This window comes from Cavia porcellus, unplaced genomic scaffold (genome assembly GCF_034190915.1).
Source record: "Cavia porcellus strain 051 isolate PalLab524CR breed Dunkin Hartley unplaced genomic scaffold, mCavPor4.1 scaffold_16, whole genome shotgun sequence".
NCBI lineage: Eukaryota > Metazoa > Chordata > Mammalia > Rodentia > Caviidae > Cavia > Cavia porcellus.
Genome location: NW_026947499.1, coordinates 71,765,879 through 71,785,176, shown reverse-complemented (window position 1 = coordinate 71,785,176; position 19,298 = coordinate 71,765,879). Strand labels below are relative to the sequence as shown.

Genomic DNA, 19,298 nt, shown 5'->3' with positions numbered 1-19,298 from the left:
TGTTGTGAACAGTTATTTGTTGTGTCGCGTGTACGCTAACCACTCTTTGTCTTCAGAACATCATGGGCCAGACGACATCGTCCCCATTGTCCCTCAGCCTCAACCATTGGTCGGAGGTTCGAGAGAGGGCTCACAATCTCTCCTTACAGGTTAAAAAAGGTAAATAACAGGATTTCTGCTCGACTGAGTGGCCTACTTTTTCTGTGGGATGGGCACCAGAGGGGACTTTCCACCTTCCCCTCATCTTAGCAGTTAAGAACATCATCTTCTGCCCCAGATGAGAGGGCAGGTCACCTACATCTTGGTATGGCAGGACCTCAGGGAGGAGCCCCCACCGTGGGTAAAACCCTTCCTTCCTCCGCCTTCTCCTTGGGTGCCTGTTTAAACTTGTTACTAACTTAGGGGCTTGTTGCCCATTTCTGTTGTAGGATCCATATGGCTTATTAGATTAAAGGTTCATGATAAAAAAAAAAAATTATTTCCTTTAGCTGACCAAACTGTACAAGAAGCTCCCTTTGTTTGTGTCTTTAATGTTGTGGTGCCTTGTTTAATATGTAAGACTTCAATTGATTGCTTGCAACCTCAACATACATTTTAAAAGGAGTATTTTTTCCTCTCTGGTAAAAATGTAAACATGTACACATATATATGTATATCTATGGTTATTAAAAATCATATCAACTTTAAACATGTTTTAGACTACTAAAAGGTGACTTCAAGGGTTTTGTTAAGAGCTTTGATGTTGTCTGAGAAGTAAAAAAAAAAAGTTAATTGACTGGTAATAGTAAAAAGAGGGACAAAGAGAGTGGTCTTCAAGTAAAGGTGTCTGGCTATGCCAAAGTGTAAAAAAAAAGATTAAAGCTTAGTTTGAGAGATATTATTGTAAGTTGTAGAAGGCTCAAGAGGATGTGAATTTTACTTGTCTTGATTTATAGTACTGCAAATAACAGGTTTGACAAGAAGTAAATGTATTTAAAATTTGACAGTATTAGATCAGTTTTGGTAAAAGTATACATAAGATTGTACTTTGCTGCAAAATGTTTCCATTAAAATGAGATTATAGGTGATACTAAAAATAAGATACAAGTTCTTGCATGTACTGTGAACATCTGGGAGATTATACAGCACAATTTTGTTACTTATAAAAAAGCCCTTTTTGTTAAAAATATAATTTTAGTAAAATGATGGCCTGTCACGTGACACCCTTGGACAAAAAACAGTGTGCCATCCAGATGAAGCCGGCTCTCTGATCCGGAATGCCAAAACCATGTTCTCCTTTTGTGCCACCCTGACTAAACATCCAGAGGTAAGAAGGTTTCCCAATATTGCCAGTTGTTCTCTTTGTAACTCAGTCGGCCCCACATGTTAGACAAAAATTACAAAGGTTTGAGAGGTTTAAAAAAATGCCCCTCAGCCAGTTAATAGAGATAACACAAAAAGGTCTTTGAGAACTAACAATTTACAAAAAGATAGCCAAGATGTTAAAATTGCTCTATGAAAAAAAAAAAACTTTTAAAAACCAGACGAGAGTTTCTGGGGGCAATTGGGTACTGTAGGCTAAATTTTACTGGAAAGCTTGCCTCTATATGACTCCCATAAGGGAGAAACCCAAAATTCGCTGAACTGGACTGATAAATGTAAACAGGCCTTCCAACAGCTCAAGCGGGCCTTGACAGAGGCCCCAGCCCTGGGACTCCCTGACGTTACCAAGCCTTTCATCTTGTTCATAGATAAACTCAGGGACATTGCCAAAAGAGTCCTAACTCAGGACATTGGCCCTTGAAAGAGGCCTATAGCCTACCTCTCCAAAAGACTTGATCTAGTAACAGGAGTATGGCCCCCTGCCTTAAAATACTAGCTACTGTGACAATGCTACTTGAGGAAGCGAAGAAACATGCTTTGGGCAAGTGATTTCTGTGGTAACTTCTCACAGTTTAGAGACTCTTATTAAAACCCCTCCTAAAAAAAAAAGGCTCTCAAACACCAGAATTCTACTGTCAAGCCCTGCTTCTAGACCCAGAGTCAATGATATTCAAGACTTCTTCAGCTTTAAACCCAGCCACCCTTATGCCTGATGATGACCCGGAGAAACAAAGGACACCTCTCTCCATGAGTGCGCTGACATCCTCGAACTGCAGCAAAACCTACAGGCTGATCTTACTGACCAGCTTTTGGAAAATGCCGACAACTGTTCGATGAAAACAGCTTCATCCAAAACGACAAACGAGTGGCCGGGGCAGCAGTGACCACCAAAAAGGAGGTACTCTGGGTTAAGCGGGTAGAGCCTGGCACTTCTGCCCAAAAGGCGTAGCTTGTTGCTTCGACTGAGAGGCTAAAACTAGCCACGAAAAAGAGGGTAAACATTTTTTACTGAAGATGTCCCTTTGCTACTGTACATATACGTGGAAGCCATCTAAAAATGCTCCACAGATTCTAGATTTGCTGGCAGCTGTCTGGCTGCCTCAATGGGTTGCTATTCCTTACAAGGCTCACCCAACCGGAGATGAAAAATAGCAACCACATCAGAGGGGTCAACCAAGAAAGTAACTGCTCTGATACTAGTCCTCCGACCTTGTCAGAACCGGTCTACACAAAGAAAGACCTACAGTTGGCATCTCAACTTGGAGTAAAGTCTCCCACCCCAAGGGGCTAATACCAGTTACCTGATATACAAGTACGGTTACTGGAGACACTAGGGCAGGAGCTATTATATCGGGCTCGCCAGACTACTCGTTTAGAAAAAACTAAACTTGTGGATTTGTCCAGAACTCAGTATTTTATTCCAAAACTCTACAAACTGACCACCTCTTCGAGCTCCAGATGCCCACAGTGCTTGTTAGTCAACTCAGCCAAGAGCTCTGCGTTAGAGACCACCCGACATCAAGAAATTGTTCCAGGAGAACATTAAAAAATAGACTTCATGGACATGGTAAAACTTAATTTACAGGGACACTGCTATCTCTTGGTATTAATAAACATTTTTACTGGCTGGGTAGAAGCTTTCCCTACTAAGTCTGAGTCAGCCTTAGTGGTAGTTAAAAGGCTATCGCATGAGATCATACCTTAATTTGGCCTCCCACTATCAATGGGGTCCGATAATGGCCTGGCTTTCATAGCCCGAGTCACCCAAAAGTTAGCCCAGGCATTAAAGATTAATTAAAACTCCACTGTGCCTATCAGCCACATAGCTCAGGGCAAGTAAAACGTATAAACCAAAGTCTCAAAGACATTTTAGCTAAGCTGTTTTCAAAAACTGGCGATAATTGGATGAGCCTTCTTCCCTTTGCACTGTTAAGAGCTAGATATACCCCATATGTTTCTAGAATTTCCCCCTTTAAAGCCATGTTTGGGAGGCCCCCACCATTGGTTCCAAGATTGTCAAAAGACAAATTAGCTAACATTACTAATCGAGATCTTAAGTCCCTGCAGACACTCCAACCTGTGTTGGCCTGGATCCACCAGCTGTTTAGACAAAAACACTTAGACCCACCTTCAGAGACCAAGGCCCCAGGGACTCCAGTCTTGGTTCGATGTCACCACCATGACTCCCTCAAATCCTGCTGGGAAGGACCTTTCACCGTGGTGCTCAGTACCCCCACTGCCATCAAGGTAACAGGAAAAACTGCGCGGATTCACTACACTCATGTAAAGCCACGGAAAACAACAGACAACGAGGGACATACTCAGTGGACTACACAACAGACTGGTAACCCTTAAAGTTAAAAATTGACTAAAACATAGTTAGATTATGCTGGTCATGAACTGTTTTAGCTTGCTTGTTTTGATTTTAATAACATTGATGCTGACCTTACATGGCGGCTTTGGTCCCCCTGTAAACAAAAAAAAAAAAAAAAAAAAAAAAAAAAAAAACCAATTGTTAAAGATCTTTTGTTTTTAAAAAAAGGGGGTCTCTGCGCCGCACTTAAAAAAAAAATGTTGTTTTTACACTGATCATACTGAGATTGTAAAAGATACAATAAAAAAGTTGAGAAAAAAAAATCAGATCTCAAGAGCCCCCTTCAAATAAAGCCAAAATGTTCTCTTTCCAGGAATCAATCCTGCCCTATATTCTCCCTTTATTGGGACCCCTGGCCAGATTCATTATAGTCATAACTATAGCCCCTTGCCTCATTAACCGAGTAACCCGGTTTGTGAGGGCCCAGATTTCTCAAGTAAAAGTTATGGTGTTACGTCAACAATATGATCCCTTACCCATACAGGACCTTTAAGATTAAAAGTCATCGAAAAAAAAAGGGGGGGGAATGTGAGAGTTGACCCCCTGCTATAACCCCCTCCCTGAGTTATAAAAAGCAGCAAAGAATGTTTCACTCCCTAACTCCCCAGAGCGGGGAATAAAAGGGTTAACTCCCTAACTCCCCAGAGTGGGGAATGAAAGGGTTAACTCCCTAACTCCCCAGAGCGGGGAATGAAAGGGTTAACTCCCTAACTCCCCAGAGCGGGGGAATAAAAGGGTTAACTCCCTAACTCCCCAGAGCTATCAGAGCAGAGCAGAAAGAAATGCCTAACTCCCCAGAGCTATCAGAGCAGAGAAAAAAAAAAAAAAAAAAAAAGAAAGAATGCACCTGCAAGGTTGTTCTGTCTCAACGAGATAAGTAAGACAAGTAACTGTTCTGTTCTGGGCACATAGTGACTGGGCTAGGACCCCCAGTCTCCATGGTTACTCAACCCCAAACCCCTCCAATCAATTTCTGCCAAATCCTATGCTGCTCAAAATTAACCAATGCAATCTGCTTCTGTAAACTCGCTTGCCTCCCGTTTGCGCCCTTAAAAACACTACACAATTCCCCTTCGGGGCCCTCCACACTTGTTTGCCTGGAGGACCCCATGCGCATGGAAATAAACTTTTTTCCCTCACCAAGAGTTGAGTCCTTGGGGTCTCTTTCCCTGCGGCATCGGCCCTAACAAGTCATCACTCTTATCCCTGCCTGCTTATACTCCTCATACCATGCACAGGACAACACAGAGCTAATGCCAAGTATTGAGTAAAGATCTTATTTTCCTTAGATGTGACTGCTCCAAGTTTCATCCTATGTTCAAAATAAAGGAAAATGAAACCCTAGAGTTGTTTACTGTAATTTAAGCCAAATGAACTAGACTTCTATTTGATTATTTAATCATGCACTAACTCAGGTAAGAACCTTCTCTGCGCTACCACATCTACTAGAATCCAACCATGTCTGTTAAAATACACAGTTGCTCTGTTCAGAGAATACGTAACTACAGGAAACAAGAGCACATTTGCCTGAGCAGACATTGATCACACTTAAAGTCCTTCATTTTTATTTTATGATTTACTGAAATGAAAGTAAAAATGTAGGTAATAGTTAGGTTGGTGCAAATTGCTTAATCAGCAGTGAAAACAGTTCTGTGTTTGTATTCCTAACACAGCAATTGACATTTAAGGACTGGGCAGTGCTGAGTGGGGAATGTACCACATGTACATCATCTGGTGTGTAAGAAAGACAGGAACAACAAAGCCACTCGAGGGGGAAAATGTGGGCTTTTATTTTACTTTTGAGGTTTGAAATTCTAAAAAATCAGAAATTAATAATGGTATCTTCATATAGGAAGCTCTTCTTGAAGAAAATCCTCTACTATGAAGTAAACAGTATAAAAGAACATATTGTTTATATTAAAACTAGGCCCCCATAGTCAATCAGGTGATAAATACAGATTATAGATAATTCTATTATCTTTTTCCTTAGCCCAGTCCCACTATTATTATGGGATGCCAAAGAGTAGGGTTATAAAACATTAGACCACTAAGAGTTGTGATATTTGCATCTCAGATACTTTCACTGCAGAAAACATGATTGAAAGTGGATATATTCTGATTCCCCAAAATATTTCCACCCTTTGGTAGCAGGAGAGGCACAGAGGGCCACGGATACCAAAAGATCTGTCAGAGCTTCCCAAGTCTAACAACTTCAGCACTCACGTGGTGGTGTGCACACTCTCTCCTCGGGAGGTGTCAACTGCATTGATCACAGCAATACTCATTTGGAGCAGGTAGAGATTCGGGAGCCTTCAGCACTGAATACAACAGTAGGAGTCCTACCCTCCCACAGGACGGGGAGAGGGGAGTGTCTTCTCCACCCAGGGGAGACTGAACTGCCAGTGGCAGTGCAGCATTACAGATAGGTGTTTGGCGACATCCATCATTGCTGGTTGGCATTGTACACAGGCATTAGCAAAGCCCTTCTGCCCTGAGTCGGGCAGGCTGGGTGGTCCTGGTGCAGCCGCTGGGATCTGCAGCCTCAGCTCAGCTCGGAAGCAGCCGCTGGAGGTGTGGAGTGAAGGTGCTGGAGGTGCACACAGCTGTGATCCATAAATGTTCACTCACAGACACTGGAAGTTGAATGTCAGACAATTTCCAACTCAAGAAATTGAGTTGTTTTTTTTTAAAATTTTTATCATATAACTCTTCTTGGCTGAGAGCAACACAAACCTAGGTGTCTAATGGATAAAAGGTATTCAGCTGAAAGTGGAAGTGTGTCCATCCAGGAAGGTCAAGGAGAACACAGAATATGAGTGTTAAAGAAGAACTGAATGATTTTCTTGGAACTACACCCATGTTTGAAATATAAGGTTCTTTATGCATCATTGGAAAGAAAAAATTTACTTTTTCCTTACATTCCTTCCTATATGTTTGACCATGACTTTGCCAACAAGAGAAAATGCTTGTAACTCAGTCTTTGACTGCCTTACAGGCCTGTGAGTAATTTATCAACAGTAAGGACTGAGATTAGAATTTGAAGGATTATTAGAAATCAGACCCATAAGGATATTTTCTTTTGGTCACCACATAAAATAATTGTTTAAAAACTGTTGTTGATGTTTGTAATCACAGAATTCTTGGAAGCTGAGGAAGGAGTATTTCAAAGTCCTACCTGGTGAATTTATTGAGATCCTATCTCAGGAAAAAAAAAAAAAAGAAAGAAAATAAAAAAAACTAGTGATCAAAAAGATCCATGTGCGTGTCAGGGACTGTAGCTCAGTGGGATTTGGTTCAAATGTCAGCATTGTATAAAAAGAAAATCAAGTGCTGAACATGGGAATACAAATTATATGCAGGTGGTCTACACAATAAAGATTACTGTTCTACAGAGATTTCAAAAATCTACTTATTGCTATCCACTGAGAAAAAAATGCACGCTGAAAGGTACATACAACATTTATCTCTTTCAAATTGCATTCTGAATGATTCGATAAGCAATTCGCATGGTAGTTGGTTTATCCCTAGTTGTTTTTGTAATATTGGTTTCTACAGAGGGAAAAAAAAAATCCCAAAAGATCCATCCAATAGAAAAAAAATCAACAAATTCACCCACTAGTGCAGTAGAACAGAAATTGTGATTGCACTGACCCGTAACAAAACCCTATGCTTCTTACAGCCTTTGTTTCAGTATGTCAGAGAAGGTCAATCTTCTCACCTGCATGAGGACTTATGGGAAAATTTAAAAGTATACATGGTAATGGGCAGTCTAAATATTACTTCACACACATTCTATCTTAAAATGATTACTGTTCATGGCAACAGCCAAAGAAGAAATCTTCCCATAATTATTTGCATTTACAGAACTTTTGTCATGTATAAAACATTTAAAGTTGGAGTCAGTGACATTAGAGTCCAGCAATCCCAGTAATAGATGAAGACCACTTGCTTTGTGGTAGTCGTAAGGTGCAGCAAGCATTCACCTAGGCGAGAGTATGTACATCCTCAGAGACTCTTAATCACTAGCAATACTACTTCTCTGAACAGGAAAGATAAATTGCAGTTCAAACAACTCCAAAACACTGAATTTAGTCATTTTATTTACGCCCTTGTATGTTTGGAAATTCCTGAACATCTAATGCTAAAGAACACTCTCTCTCCTTTCCTTTAACTCCTCTTTTGATTCCAGGACATCGTCTCTCATGCATGTGCATTCCCCTCATGCTTCCTTATTTTGCCCCTTTTAGTATTTGCACAAAATTGCTCCAGCTTTTGATCTGCACTTACATAAAGGATTTAATTTTAAAAAGTCATTCTGTATGTATAGTTGGCTTCATTTTTCCACTCGTAATTATTTATGATTATCTTTCTTCTGCTTTCCCAAATATTTGCCAATTCTATGAGATTTTTCAAGAACAATATTGCTTTTTTCTGCCTCGAATGTATACTTTTATATCTGTTACTACTGCAGCATGATAATGTTGATTTTGATTGCTTTCCTACTTAAAGTTTCCTTCTTAGTTATTCTGGGAATATTCTGGTGTTCTTTTTAGTCTTTGACTTACTTTGCTTCATCCCTCTATACAAGTTCTGTTACGTATATTTAAAGCTGTTCATTTTGTTTTTTACTGCTCTGTCTGCATCATAGTTTGTGGTGGGTGCTTCACTGATATTCATTCCTAAATAGCTCATAATTTCTGTTTTGATTTTATTTTTATCTTAGCTGTTATCATTTAGGTTATTGCTAATTTGACTTTTATTCTACTGTAACCAGTTATTATGATTCCAAAAGGTTTCTATTTTACAGAAATTATTAAGATTTTTTGCCTTTTCAAGTATGGTTATTTTCAAGTTCATGAACATCTTAAAAGACTTATTTTGTATTTACTTTGTACAGTGCTTTACATATAAGAATAAAGTATCTTGTTGCAGTTTGTAATTACCATATATCCTGTTCTGCATTAATTTACATATTATATTCTGACAGAATATTTTATAATATTGCATTTTAGAAATAATTTCTCACATAGATACTGCATTATTTTTCAGTGTTAGTATGACATGAGAAAACCATGTAAAATAGTTTTTCAAGAAGTGTAACTTTTATGTTTTTAGCATTTTGTTACTCCTTGACCAAAAATTTATTTTACTCCAATGTCTTTTTTTTACTTATGATTATTAAGAACAAGTATGTGCTTTCATTTTATATGGCAACTTAACTACTCTCTTCCTCTCCTATGAATATATGAATTTCATTTCAAAGGAGGTATTTTGATACAGATTTTATATACTTTTTATGTAGAAGACTATCTGAGCTGTAAAGTATCTTTCTCTTCATGAGGACAGTTTTTCTCAGATTTGTGAATGTCAGGTTCATTGGTTGTATGAAAGCCTGTGATTGGTTATGAAACATTGTCCATTTTATTGTTTGCAAGAAGGCCTTTGACTGGCTATGGCCCACTACGCAATGGGCCCAGACTTCTTCCCAAAGGGCCTGAATAGGAGACTCCCTCCACCTCGTGGGACTCCGATGTGTTGACTTCACCAGTGTCTTATGGACACTAAAAGAGTCAAGGTAACATATTCTTTCCCAACTTTTAAAATTGTGAGGGCTTTTCTGTAAGACTGGAGCATTACTTTTAACATTATTATTATTATTCTCTCTGCCTGCCTTTTCTCTCATGGTTGCTCTGGAGATCAGACTTGCTTGAGAGGATCTAGCTTGCAGGTCCCACGCTGACTCAGAGCTGTCCTGACTAGATCAGCCTGACACCCCTGGGAACAGCGGGGGCCTGCACCGCCTGTTCTGTTGGGAGCCTGGCCGAGTGATATGAGGCCTGTGGTGAGGAGTGAAGCCTGAGCTAGATTACCCCTCCCATCGAGTATGCCAAGATGGCGCCCATTTCCTGCTCCCTAGCTAGTAAACAACACGCCCTGTAAGCTAGTCTGCCCAGCAACAGATGACGCTGGCCAATCAGCTCGTCTTGCCTACTTTGATGTGATTGGTCGATGTGTCCATATATATGCTGACACCACCCCTGGGGGGAACACACACACCAAGAAGAGGGACTGCTGAGAGAAGCACACAAGGAGCCGTAGGGAACGGACCAGAGGAGGCTTCCCTCAGGCGGGATCCGAGATCCCGGAACAGGGCGTACGGAGAGAGAAAATAAACCAGAGGCTATCCGCCGACTACTCGTGTCGTGTGTTTTTTCCTGCCGGCCGGGATCGACACCGACATTTGGTGGCCCGTACGGGGAACTGATCACCCCCGAGACGAGGCGGACGACGCTCCAGTATTGCTCTGCAGGACAGGTGAGTAGGGGATAAACCTGGGCTCTGGGTGGCGCGCACCTACAGGGCTTTTTAGACTCCCCTCAAGCTCACGTGTATGTGGCAGGTTAGCCTCACACGGTGAGAACGGACTCCTCAGTGACAGGCATGGGCAACTTACCCACTAAGAGTTCCAAGTCACTGGTAAGAGCGGTGAAAGACCTGCTCAAGATTTCAGGTATATCAATGAGCTCCAAGACACTTACGGAGTTTCTCCAACAAGTAGATGAGGCGGCACCCTGGTTCCTGCCGACGGGGCACTTGTCCCTACCTTGCTGGGAGAAATTAGGTAAGGATTTAGAAAGAGCAGAAGAGGAGCGCCGACTCCCACTTTCGGTTCGGCCGCTCTGGGAGATGATTCATTCATGCCTCAAAGGGGAGAGGAATGGGGCTAAGGATAGCGCAGATGGGCTCTCTCAGGCCCGCCGAGCTTTTGAAGGGGCCCGTTCGGAGTCCTCCCGAGAGGGGTCCGTCGCAGGGAGCGTGCGGAGGCGCTCGCGAGAGCGAGGCAAGAGAGAGGTACCCCCTGCCTCGGATTCCTCGGGCTCAGATACCTCGGAAGGCGAGGACAATGAGGCAAGTGACCCCCCTAATCCCTTTGCAGCTTTACGTAGAGACCTAGTCAAGATGCAGACAGACCTAGAGAAGGGAAGGAAACTCCTGAGCACTCCCCAACGGAAAGCCGTAGAGCCTTCTGCGCCACCCTGGGAGGTCCCAAACACCGGTTCCTGTGGTGAGATGGCGGCCTGGGGCCTTCCTCCGTCACCCCCCCCATGGAGGGAGTGGCCTGGACCGTTGTCACATGTAGGGCCACCATCTTGTCTGCCTGGCGACCCGCCATCTTGTGCCCCAAAGACTGGTCGGCCATGTTACAAAGAGATACAATTTTGTGATAGGGAGGGACAGACATCTCATGGGGAGGCACCACCCTGTGAAAAAATGCCAAGGTCCCAGGGAAGGTATTTTCGTAGATGGACATTTAGAATGGAACAGATTCCTCAAGGGGCGAATGAGTATGAACAATGTGGGCTTTATCCGGTGCTCCTGGCGCAAGGCCAAGGACCCAATTACTGGGAACCACTGGAGATCAAGCAAATTAAGGAGCTTAAAAATGCGGTTGCCACATTTGGCCCTACTGCTCCTTACACTATAACTATGTTGGAGAATTTGTCTGCCGGTGGCTTTCTGACGCCCAGTGATTGGACCCAACTGGCTAAAGCCTGCCTGGCCCCCGGGGCTTTTCTGGATTGGCGCGCCTGGTATACTGAGTTTGCCGCCGAACAGGCTGAAAAAAATGCGGCTAGGGGCCATAGGGGGCAAAATGAGGATATGCTTATGGGTAAGGGTCAGTACGCTCAAGATCAAACTAGATTCCCTCCAAATGTGTATGAACAGATACATAACATAGGCATCCGCGCCTGGAAGCAGGTAAACAACACAGGGGTGGCCTCACAATGCCTCTCTAAAATTGTTCAGGGCAACACAGAACCTTTTGTGGATTTTGTGGCCAGAATGCAGGAGGCAGCTGACAGACTCTTTTCAGATCCGAGTGCTGCTGCTCCTCTTATTAAACAGTTAATCTTCGAACAGTGCACCAAGGACTGCAGGGCAGCCATAGCACCCCATAAAGGTAAAAACATAGAGGCTTGGATTAAAATTTGTAGAGAAATAGGGGGGCCATTATCCAACTCAGGCGTGGCTGCCCTTTTAGCCGCCGCCTTACAACAGACAGGGCCTCAGAAGACCAATCACCCTGGTAAGCCCAGGGGATGTTTCCAGTGTGGGGATCCCAGCCATATAAGGAAAAACTGCCCCAAGACCGGACAGGGGGAGTTTATATCCAAGAGACAGGAATCAGACAGACGAACGGGAACCTGCGAAAGGTGCGGTAAAGGTTCTCACAAAGCAAAAGATTGCAGATCTATTTTTGATGCCCAGGGGAACCGTATTAGTGGCAGGGAGACTACGGAGCCAAAAAACGGCCAGAGGGGGCCCTCCTTACGGACGGGCCCCCACTCCCTAGACAGGACAACACAAGATGGCACCCCCCCACAGGGGCCACCCCCGGGCCAGCAGGCGTGGACCTCTGTGTCGCCTCCAGACTCCTATTAACACCCGATATGGGCGTTCAGGTGGTTGAAACCACCTCCAAAGGACCACTACCCGACAAGCTAGTTGGGTTAGTGATTGGACAGTCCTCCACAGCCCTCCGGGGCCTTACCGTGATCCCTGGAGTTGTAGACCCAGATTATTTAGGAAACATCAAAATCATGGTACAATCTCATATAGGGACCATAGTAATTAATGAAGGGGATAAGATAGCACAACTTTTACTGTTCCCCAGTCTCCATGAGAGACCCCGGTCCGGTCAACGGGTTAGAGGGGGTCAGGGACCTGGCTCCTCTAAGGAAATTTTTGAAGGACTTCATATGACTCTTGATAAAAGACCCATGCTATCGCTCAGGATTAACGGAAAAAAGATAACAGGACTCCTAGATACAGGGGCAGACCGTTCCATCGTCTCCAAGAAAGACTGGCCTCCTAGTTGGCCTACCAACACAGCTGACAACACGCTCCAAGGATTGGGGATAGTGGCTGCCCCCCAGGTTAGTGCCGTGACCCTGCCTTGGGGTGATGAGGAAGGTCACCGAGGACATTTTCAACCTTTTGTTTTGCAGCTGCCAGTATCCTTGTGGGGAAGAGACGTTCTCACCCAGATGGATGTCACTCTTACATCCACCTGCTCTCCCCAAGCCAAAGGGATACTCAAAAATCAGGGATATGTCCCCGGCAAGGGCCTGGGCGCAGCCCTGCAGGGCCGGACATCCCCCGTACCTGTAGAAAAAAGGGAAGGTAGACACGGGTTGGGTTTTTCCTAGGGGTCACTGAGAAACTTCTCCTGCCCGCTCCAATTAAGATTACCTGGAAATCTCAAAATCCAGTTTGGGTGCCTCAGTGGCCCTTACCCAAGGAGAAGCTTTTAGCATTAACTGAGATAGTCAAAACCCAGTTTCAGGCGGGACACGTAAAGCCGTCAACCTCCCCCTGGAATACCCCTGTCTTTGTTATCAGGAAGAAATCAGGCAAGTGGAGGCTGCTCCATGATCTGAGGGCTGTCAACTCACAGATGCAGCCCCTGGGGGCGATCCAGAGGGGACTACCAGCCCTCTCAGCCATCCCTCGGTCCTGGTCAGTCTATGCCATAGATCTTAGAGACTGTTTTTTCTCAATCCCCCTGCATCCAGAGGACACCCACAGATTCGCCTTTACCCTACCCACCATTAACCAAGAGAGTCCTGATCAGAGGTACGAGTGGGTTACATTACCCCAGGGTATGGCCAACAGTCCCACCATGTGTCAGATGTATCTTGATTTTCTACTGGCCCCCTTGCGTGAAGCCTTCCCCAGAATTAGATGTATTCATTACATGGATGATTTGCTAATCAGTGCAAAAGATGTGACTGAGTTGGAGGATATGCTTGGCCAATTGGTCAGGGCCCTGAGAAAGGCAAATTTACATATTGCCCCTGACAAGATTCAGGGAGGAGACATAGTGACCTACCTGGGCACCAAAGTCTCCCCCACATCGATTTCTCCACAAAAGGTAACCATCAGAACAGATAGCCTAAGGACCTTGAATGACATGCAAAAGCTACTGGGAGATATAAACTGGATCAGACCTTATTTACACATCCCTAACTCGGACTTAAAGCCCCTGTTCAACCTCCTGAAAGGAGACCCGGATATTGCCTCCCCCAGGGAGTTCACCCCGGAAGCCAGAGTTGCTCTGAGAAAGATAGAGGAAGCCCTAAGTACAGCTGCATTGCGGAGAATTGACTCAGAACAGCCTTTTGAGGTCTGCTTGTTGCAGACCGTTTCTCAACCTACGGCAGTGATTTGGCAAAAGGGACCACTTTTGTGGGTGCACCCTAAGGTCTCACCTGCCAAGATTATCGAACATTATCCGGAAACGGTCGCTTCCCTGGCCTTGGAGGCACATGGCAGGGCTATCCAACATTTTGGCTCTGCACCCCATGCTATCCGGGTACCTTATACCGCTTCTCAAATAAAAATCCTGACTGCTTGTATAGATACGTGGGCCATCCTGAGATGTGTTTTTCTTGGGGAGATAGACAACCAGTTCCCCAGGGACCCCATGCTACAGTTTGTTACTCAACATCCGGTGATATTTCCAAAAATCACCGCGTCCACACCACTTACTCCTGCAACAACGATCTATACGGACGGGTCAAAAACCGGGATAGGGGCCTATGTGGTCTCAGGTATGCCTCCGATCAGCATACAATTTGAACCAGATCAACCACAGGTGGTAGAGTTACAAATTGTACAAACCGTCCTCGAGAAGTTCCCAGGGGCCCTTAATATTGTTTCTGATTCAAAATACGTTGTTAATGCCATGCAGGTCCTTGAGACTGCGGGCCCGATTAAGCCAACCTCCAAAGTGACTAATTTGTTTTTGTCTATCCAGACTCTGCTGATAAATAGACACAACAAAATATACATCACTCACATAAGAGCACATACGCGCCTGCCAGGGCCCATGGTACAGGGCAATGCGGCAGCTGACGTGGCCACTCGCCCGTTGTGGATACTCAATATGTTATCTTCAATAGAACAAGCCCGTCTGTTTCATGACAGATTTCATGTCAACGCCAGGACGTTAGCCAACCAGTACCACATTTCCAGGGCTGACGCGCGGGACATCGTACGGTTATGCGGCTCTTGCGCCACATACACACCCGTCGTATCAACGGGAGTTAACCCCAGGGGATTGATTCCTGGCGACACTTGGCAAATGGATGTCACACATATGATAGAATTCGGATCTCTTAAATATGTTCATGTCTCTACGGACACCTGCTCTCATATTATATTTGCGACTGCTGAAACTGGCGAAAAGGTGTCTCATGTAATCAATCACTGCCTGACAGCCTGGGCCGCATGGGACAAACCAAAAATATTAAAAACTGATAATGGACCAGCTTATACAAGCAGAGCCTTTAATGAGTTCTGTGAAAAAATGGGGGTACAGTTAAAACATGGCATCCCATACAATCCCCAAGGTCAAGGAATTATTGAAAGGGCTCATAGGAGCCTTAAAGATATTCTACAAAAACAAAAAGGGGGAATAAGTCAGGGCCTGCCCCCAAAGGCACGGCTCTCCATGGCACTGTTCACATACAATTTTCTGAACCTGAATAACAACAATCACTCCCCGGCCATGGAACATTGTAATCCATCTCCTGGCAATAGGGGATGGGTGAAATGGAAAGATGTCCTGACGGGACAATGGATGGGCCCGGATCCAGTAGTTAGCTGGAACCGAGGTGCGGTTTGTGTTTTCCCACAGGAACCAGGACGAGAACCATTGTGGGTCCCAGAACGGCTGACGCGCGTGGCGAATCCAACGAAACATAATGCAGGAGACACTCCAAAACTCAACGGCAGCGGACAGCCTAATCAAGATCAGTCCGACCAGGATATTGCTGCTCGACCGAGGAATACCGTATGACTTATGGGACACAGTAATGATTATGCTCTCGATAGTAATTGGCTCTCTTTTAGGGTACGGTGCAGCCAGAGTGGCTAGGCCACGCCGCCTTCCGGCAGCCCCCTTCCTTCTGGTTTTGATGCTCACCACCACTACTGAAATAGGAGCAGACTTGGTGTGGGCAGCAATACATCATCCGCCAGCGCTAGCCGCTATCTCCACCACAGCCCCCTCTCTCCCAAAGTTGTATGCAAAAAACTGCTCCGCCAGATTGCCTTGCATACCAGATATACCGTTAACCATCAGACCCATACGTTTTGACCTTCCCATCACCAATGATGTGGTCATTTTTTCCACTAATAGTAACCCCTCGTGTCACCGGGGATCCTGCGTTAGCTTCCTGCCCCTCCTTGTAAAATGGTATAATACCTCCCTGACGGTGAGGTTGTCTGTCCCATCCCTGCATTCGCCTGGATGTTTTAAAGCTGGCACACTTAGCGGCGGAGTCATCACTTTTAACTCAACCTGCAAACCCCGAGCAGCCATGCACACCCGTCCCGATTTCCCCACATGCCCATACCGTGTGTCCCCAAGCCGAAAAAGACAGATGGCGGACCTGTCACAACTTTCATGGCAGCCCTGTACTGTCGACGGCGTGGGAGTGACTCATCTAAACATGTCTTGGTGGTCCCGGTTCTCTCCTCCATCCGGTAGTAACAACATATTCGCGTTGACCTGGTGGGAGTCCTACCTGAGAGTGAACAACAAGTGGGCAATAAGCTTCCCCTTCCCCCTTAATGAAAATTGGTTGTGCCTCTCCACCGGAGCCTGCATGGACTTAAGACCCATGCTCGCTATTAACGCTTCTGCCTCTAATGGAACCACCAATGTCACCCTTAATTCTGAGGCTGCATGCGTAAAACCGCCCTACTTATGGGTATTCTCTGCTGACATCTCCTTTAAGTGCAGTAACCAGCCATGCTTCACAGGGAACTGCTGGAATGGGTCTTTCCCGTATGCTATGTTGGCTCTTCGACCCCCACTGATGTGGGTTCCCTTTAACGAATCTGTTTGGGTTCATCCCGTCTATCAGCAGGACCAACTACCCATGCTCAGACGTAAGAGAGATTTTGGGATCACAGCGGCCCTGACAGCACTGTTCGTGACTCTGACTGCGACGGCTGTGACGGCTGCCGTTGCTCTGACCCAGTCTACGCTGACGGCTCAGGCCTTTACCAATCTTACGGACACCACCTCCCTGGCGCTGAGGGAGCAACAAGAAGTCAACCTCCTCCAGCACAACGCCATAATGGCGTTACAGCAGCAGATCGACCTAATCGCTCAGGAAGTCCAGGGACTCTGGGAGGTGGCTAACAATTTATGTGACGCCAGATGGGCATTCACCCAGTTGTGCGTTACCCCCATCCAGGTCAACCGTTCGGCTTACAGGCAATTTCAGGATTATGTTCTCACCACCTATAATTCTTCCTTTTGGAACGGTAGCGTGCGCCTGGATATGACTATCCGACAGCTAGATCAGATAGAGGTGCCTATACTTACAGCCTCCTTTTTTGATGATGTCCTAAGCCAGATAGGCTCTTTCTTCAAACCTTCGTCACTTCTTGCGTATGGGATCATTCTTGCTCTTGTGGCTGTCACTCTCGTGACTCTTAGGTGCCTGCGGTCGATAAGGGCGACCCAAAAGACACATATGACATTGATGATGTTGCTGGCCCAGAGTCAAGGGGATTCCACACCTAGCGTTTTCTGGGCTCAGGCTAGAAAGGCACGGCTCCTTTAACCAGTACGTGGCTGCCCTCGCCATTATTCTTACGGATGTTCTAGTATTATTACGTACGTCTCCTTCCCCGTCGCGGCTGCGAACTTAGACTAGAAGGACCCCACGCTTAAGGCGTGTTCCCATTGATAATTAGAAAATAGTAATTAGTGATTGTAGTGAACGGGGATTATGGTTGGTAATTAGTGATTACGCGGTTCCTCAAATGTCACTCGGCAGACCCCTCCGTGTCTCCCCCAAGATATAAGCTTTAAGAGTTGAGTGGGCAAGCCAACGACGGGTAAGACAGGAGAAGTTCTCCTGGTCAACCTAAGACAGGCTCTACTCCGAGGGTCCTCTAGGGAGTAAGAGTTATGGCATTGAGATGCGAGACCAAGGGTACTGCAGTGCCATCCGCCTCAAGGGTTGAGGGGAAGGCAGGAATGAATGTCTATATGCATCCAGGTTCGGTTCACAAAAGCCTGGCCCTGCGAAAAAATGAACCACTCACCTTGAGCATGGTCCTGGCGCAAGGATATGTACGAGACAAGGTGATGCACAGCAGGGTATAGACCTCTACATTCTCTCATGCCTCGGCCTGCGAAATAGGCCCACTCCCAGACACCTCACATGGACCCACAGACCACACTATCTTAATAAATAAAGAAGGGGGAGATGTTGGGAGCCTGGCCGAGTGATATGAGGCCTGTGGTGAGGAGTGAAGCCTGAGCTAGATTACCCCTCCCATCGAGTATGCCAAGATGGCGCCCATTTCCTGCTCCCTAGCTAGTAAACAACACGCCCTGTAAGCTAGTCTGCCCAGCAACAGATGACGCTGGCCAATCAGCTCGTCTTGCCTACTTTGATGTGATTGGTCGATGTGTCCATATATATGCTGACACCACCCCTGGGGGGAACACACACACCAAGAAGAGGGACTGCTGAGAGAAGCACACAAGGAGCCGTAGGGAACGGACCAGAGGAGGCTTCCCTCAGGCGGGATCCGAGATCCCGGAACAGGGCGTACGGAGAGAGAAAATAAACCAGAGGCTATCCGCCGACTACTCGTGTCGTGTGTTTTTTCCTGCCGGCCGGGATCGACACCGACACTGTTCCAGTGCCATCTTGCAATTGTTGGGATCCCATGGGCCTGGGCCACTGGCGGCAAACCTATGGCAGGCGGTTTGTTATCACTGAAACCCTGGAAAGGTTCCCCTTCCCCGGCCTACGTCCTGTTCCTGCTGTCATTGTGCGCGCACCTTCCTTTGATTTTTACTGACAATGCAATTGCTCCGTAACTTATTTTCTCCTTTGTGTTCTTCTGCTGCAAGTTATTTCATGTTTGTTTCTTTGAAAATTATGAACATAAATTCGAGGAATCTGTCTTGAGCATTAATACACTGATTTCTACTTTCTAGCATTGTAAAAGCTTTATTCTTTATTTTAATGTATCCTTTTAAAAGTTTGTAATATTCAGATAATTGAATTTAGGTAAGCTTGCAAATGCCTGTCCTTTTCCAACACATCCAGTTTGATTTTGATACCATTTTCATTAACTTCCTCTTAAATTATCTTTATTTTTTCTATATAATTATACACTTTATTTTATAAAAATAGAGAATACAAAGAAACTAAACAAAAACTCTGGAATTTCACCCATAGGATCCTGTTTATAGAAACTGAGGTTTTCTGGGTTTGATTCTGGGAGAGACCTTGAGAAAACCAAAGATCACTTGTCAAGTTTTCTACTCCTAGACTTCTTTGTGATATTTCATTTCTTTGTAAAAAAAAAAAAAAAAAAAGAGGAGAGCAAGTAGTTAGTTGGAAACATTAATGGTGCACAGGATGGGAAACGCAAAAGTTTATGATTGGTGGGTATTTAAAATTAGCTTCCAGATGTAGCTTCCCTCAATCTGACATTACACCCAGCATAAAGGTAC

At 45.1% G+C, this 19,298-nt stretch overlaps 1 protein-coding gene across 1 annotated transcript; it reads left to right on the top strand.

The window, feature by feature from the left end:
• The first annotated feature begins 9,549 nt into the window (after nt 1-9,549).
• LOC134470770 (uncharacterized) lies at nt 9,550-18,419 on the top strand. Its single transcript, XM_063227051.1, has 2 exons — nt 9,550-10,051; nt 15,441-18,419. Exon 2 carries the CDS (start codon nt 15,508-15,510, stop codon nt 17,380-17,382), a length of 1,875 nt encoding a protein of 624 aa, XP_063083121.1. The 5' UTR covers nt 9,550-10,051; nt 15,441-15,507; the 3' UTR covers nt 17,383-18,419.
• Nucleotides 18,420-19,298: the final 879 nt, after the last annotated feature.

Bases quoted from the DNA above. Each gene is read 5' to 3' on its own strand.
- LOC134470770 (XM_063227051.1), top strand. From the start codon at position 15,508: ATGCAGGAGACACTCCAAAACTCAACGGCAGCGGACAGCCTAATCAAG.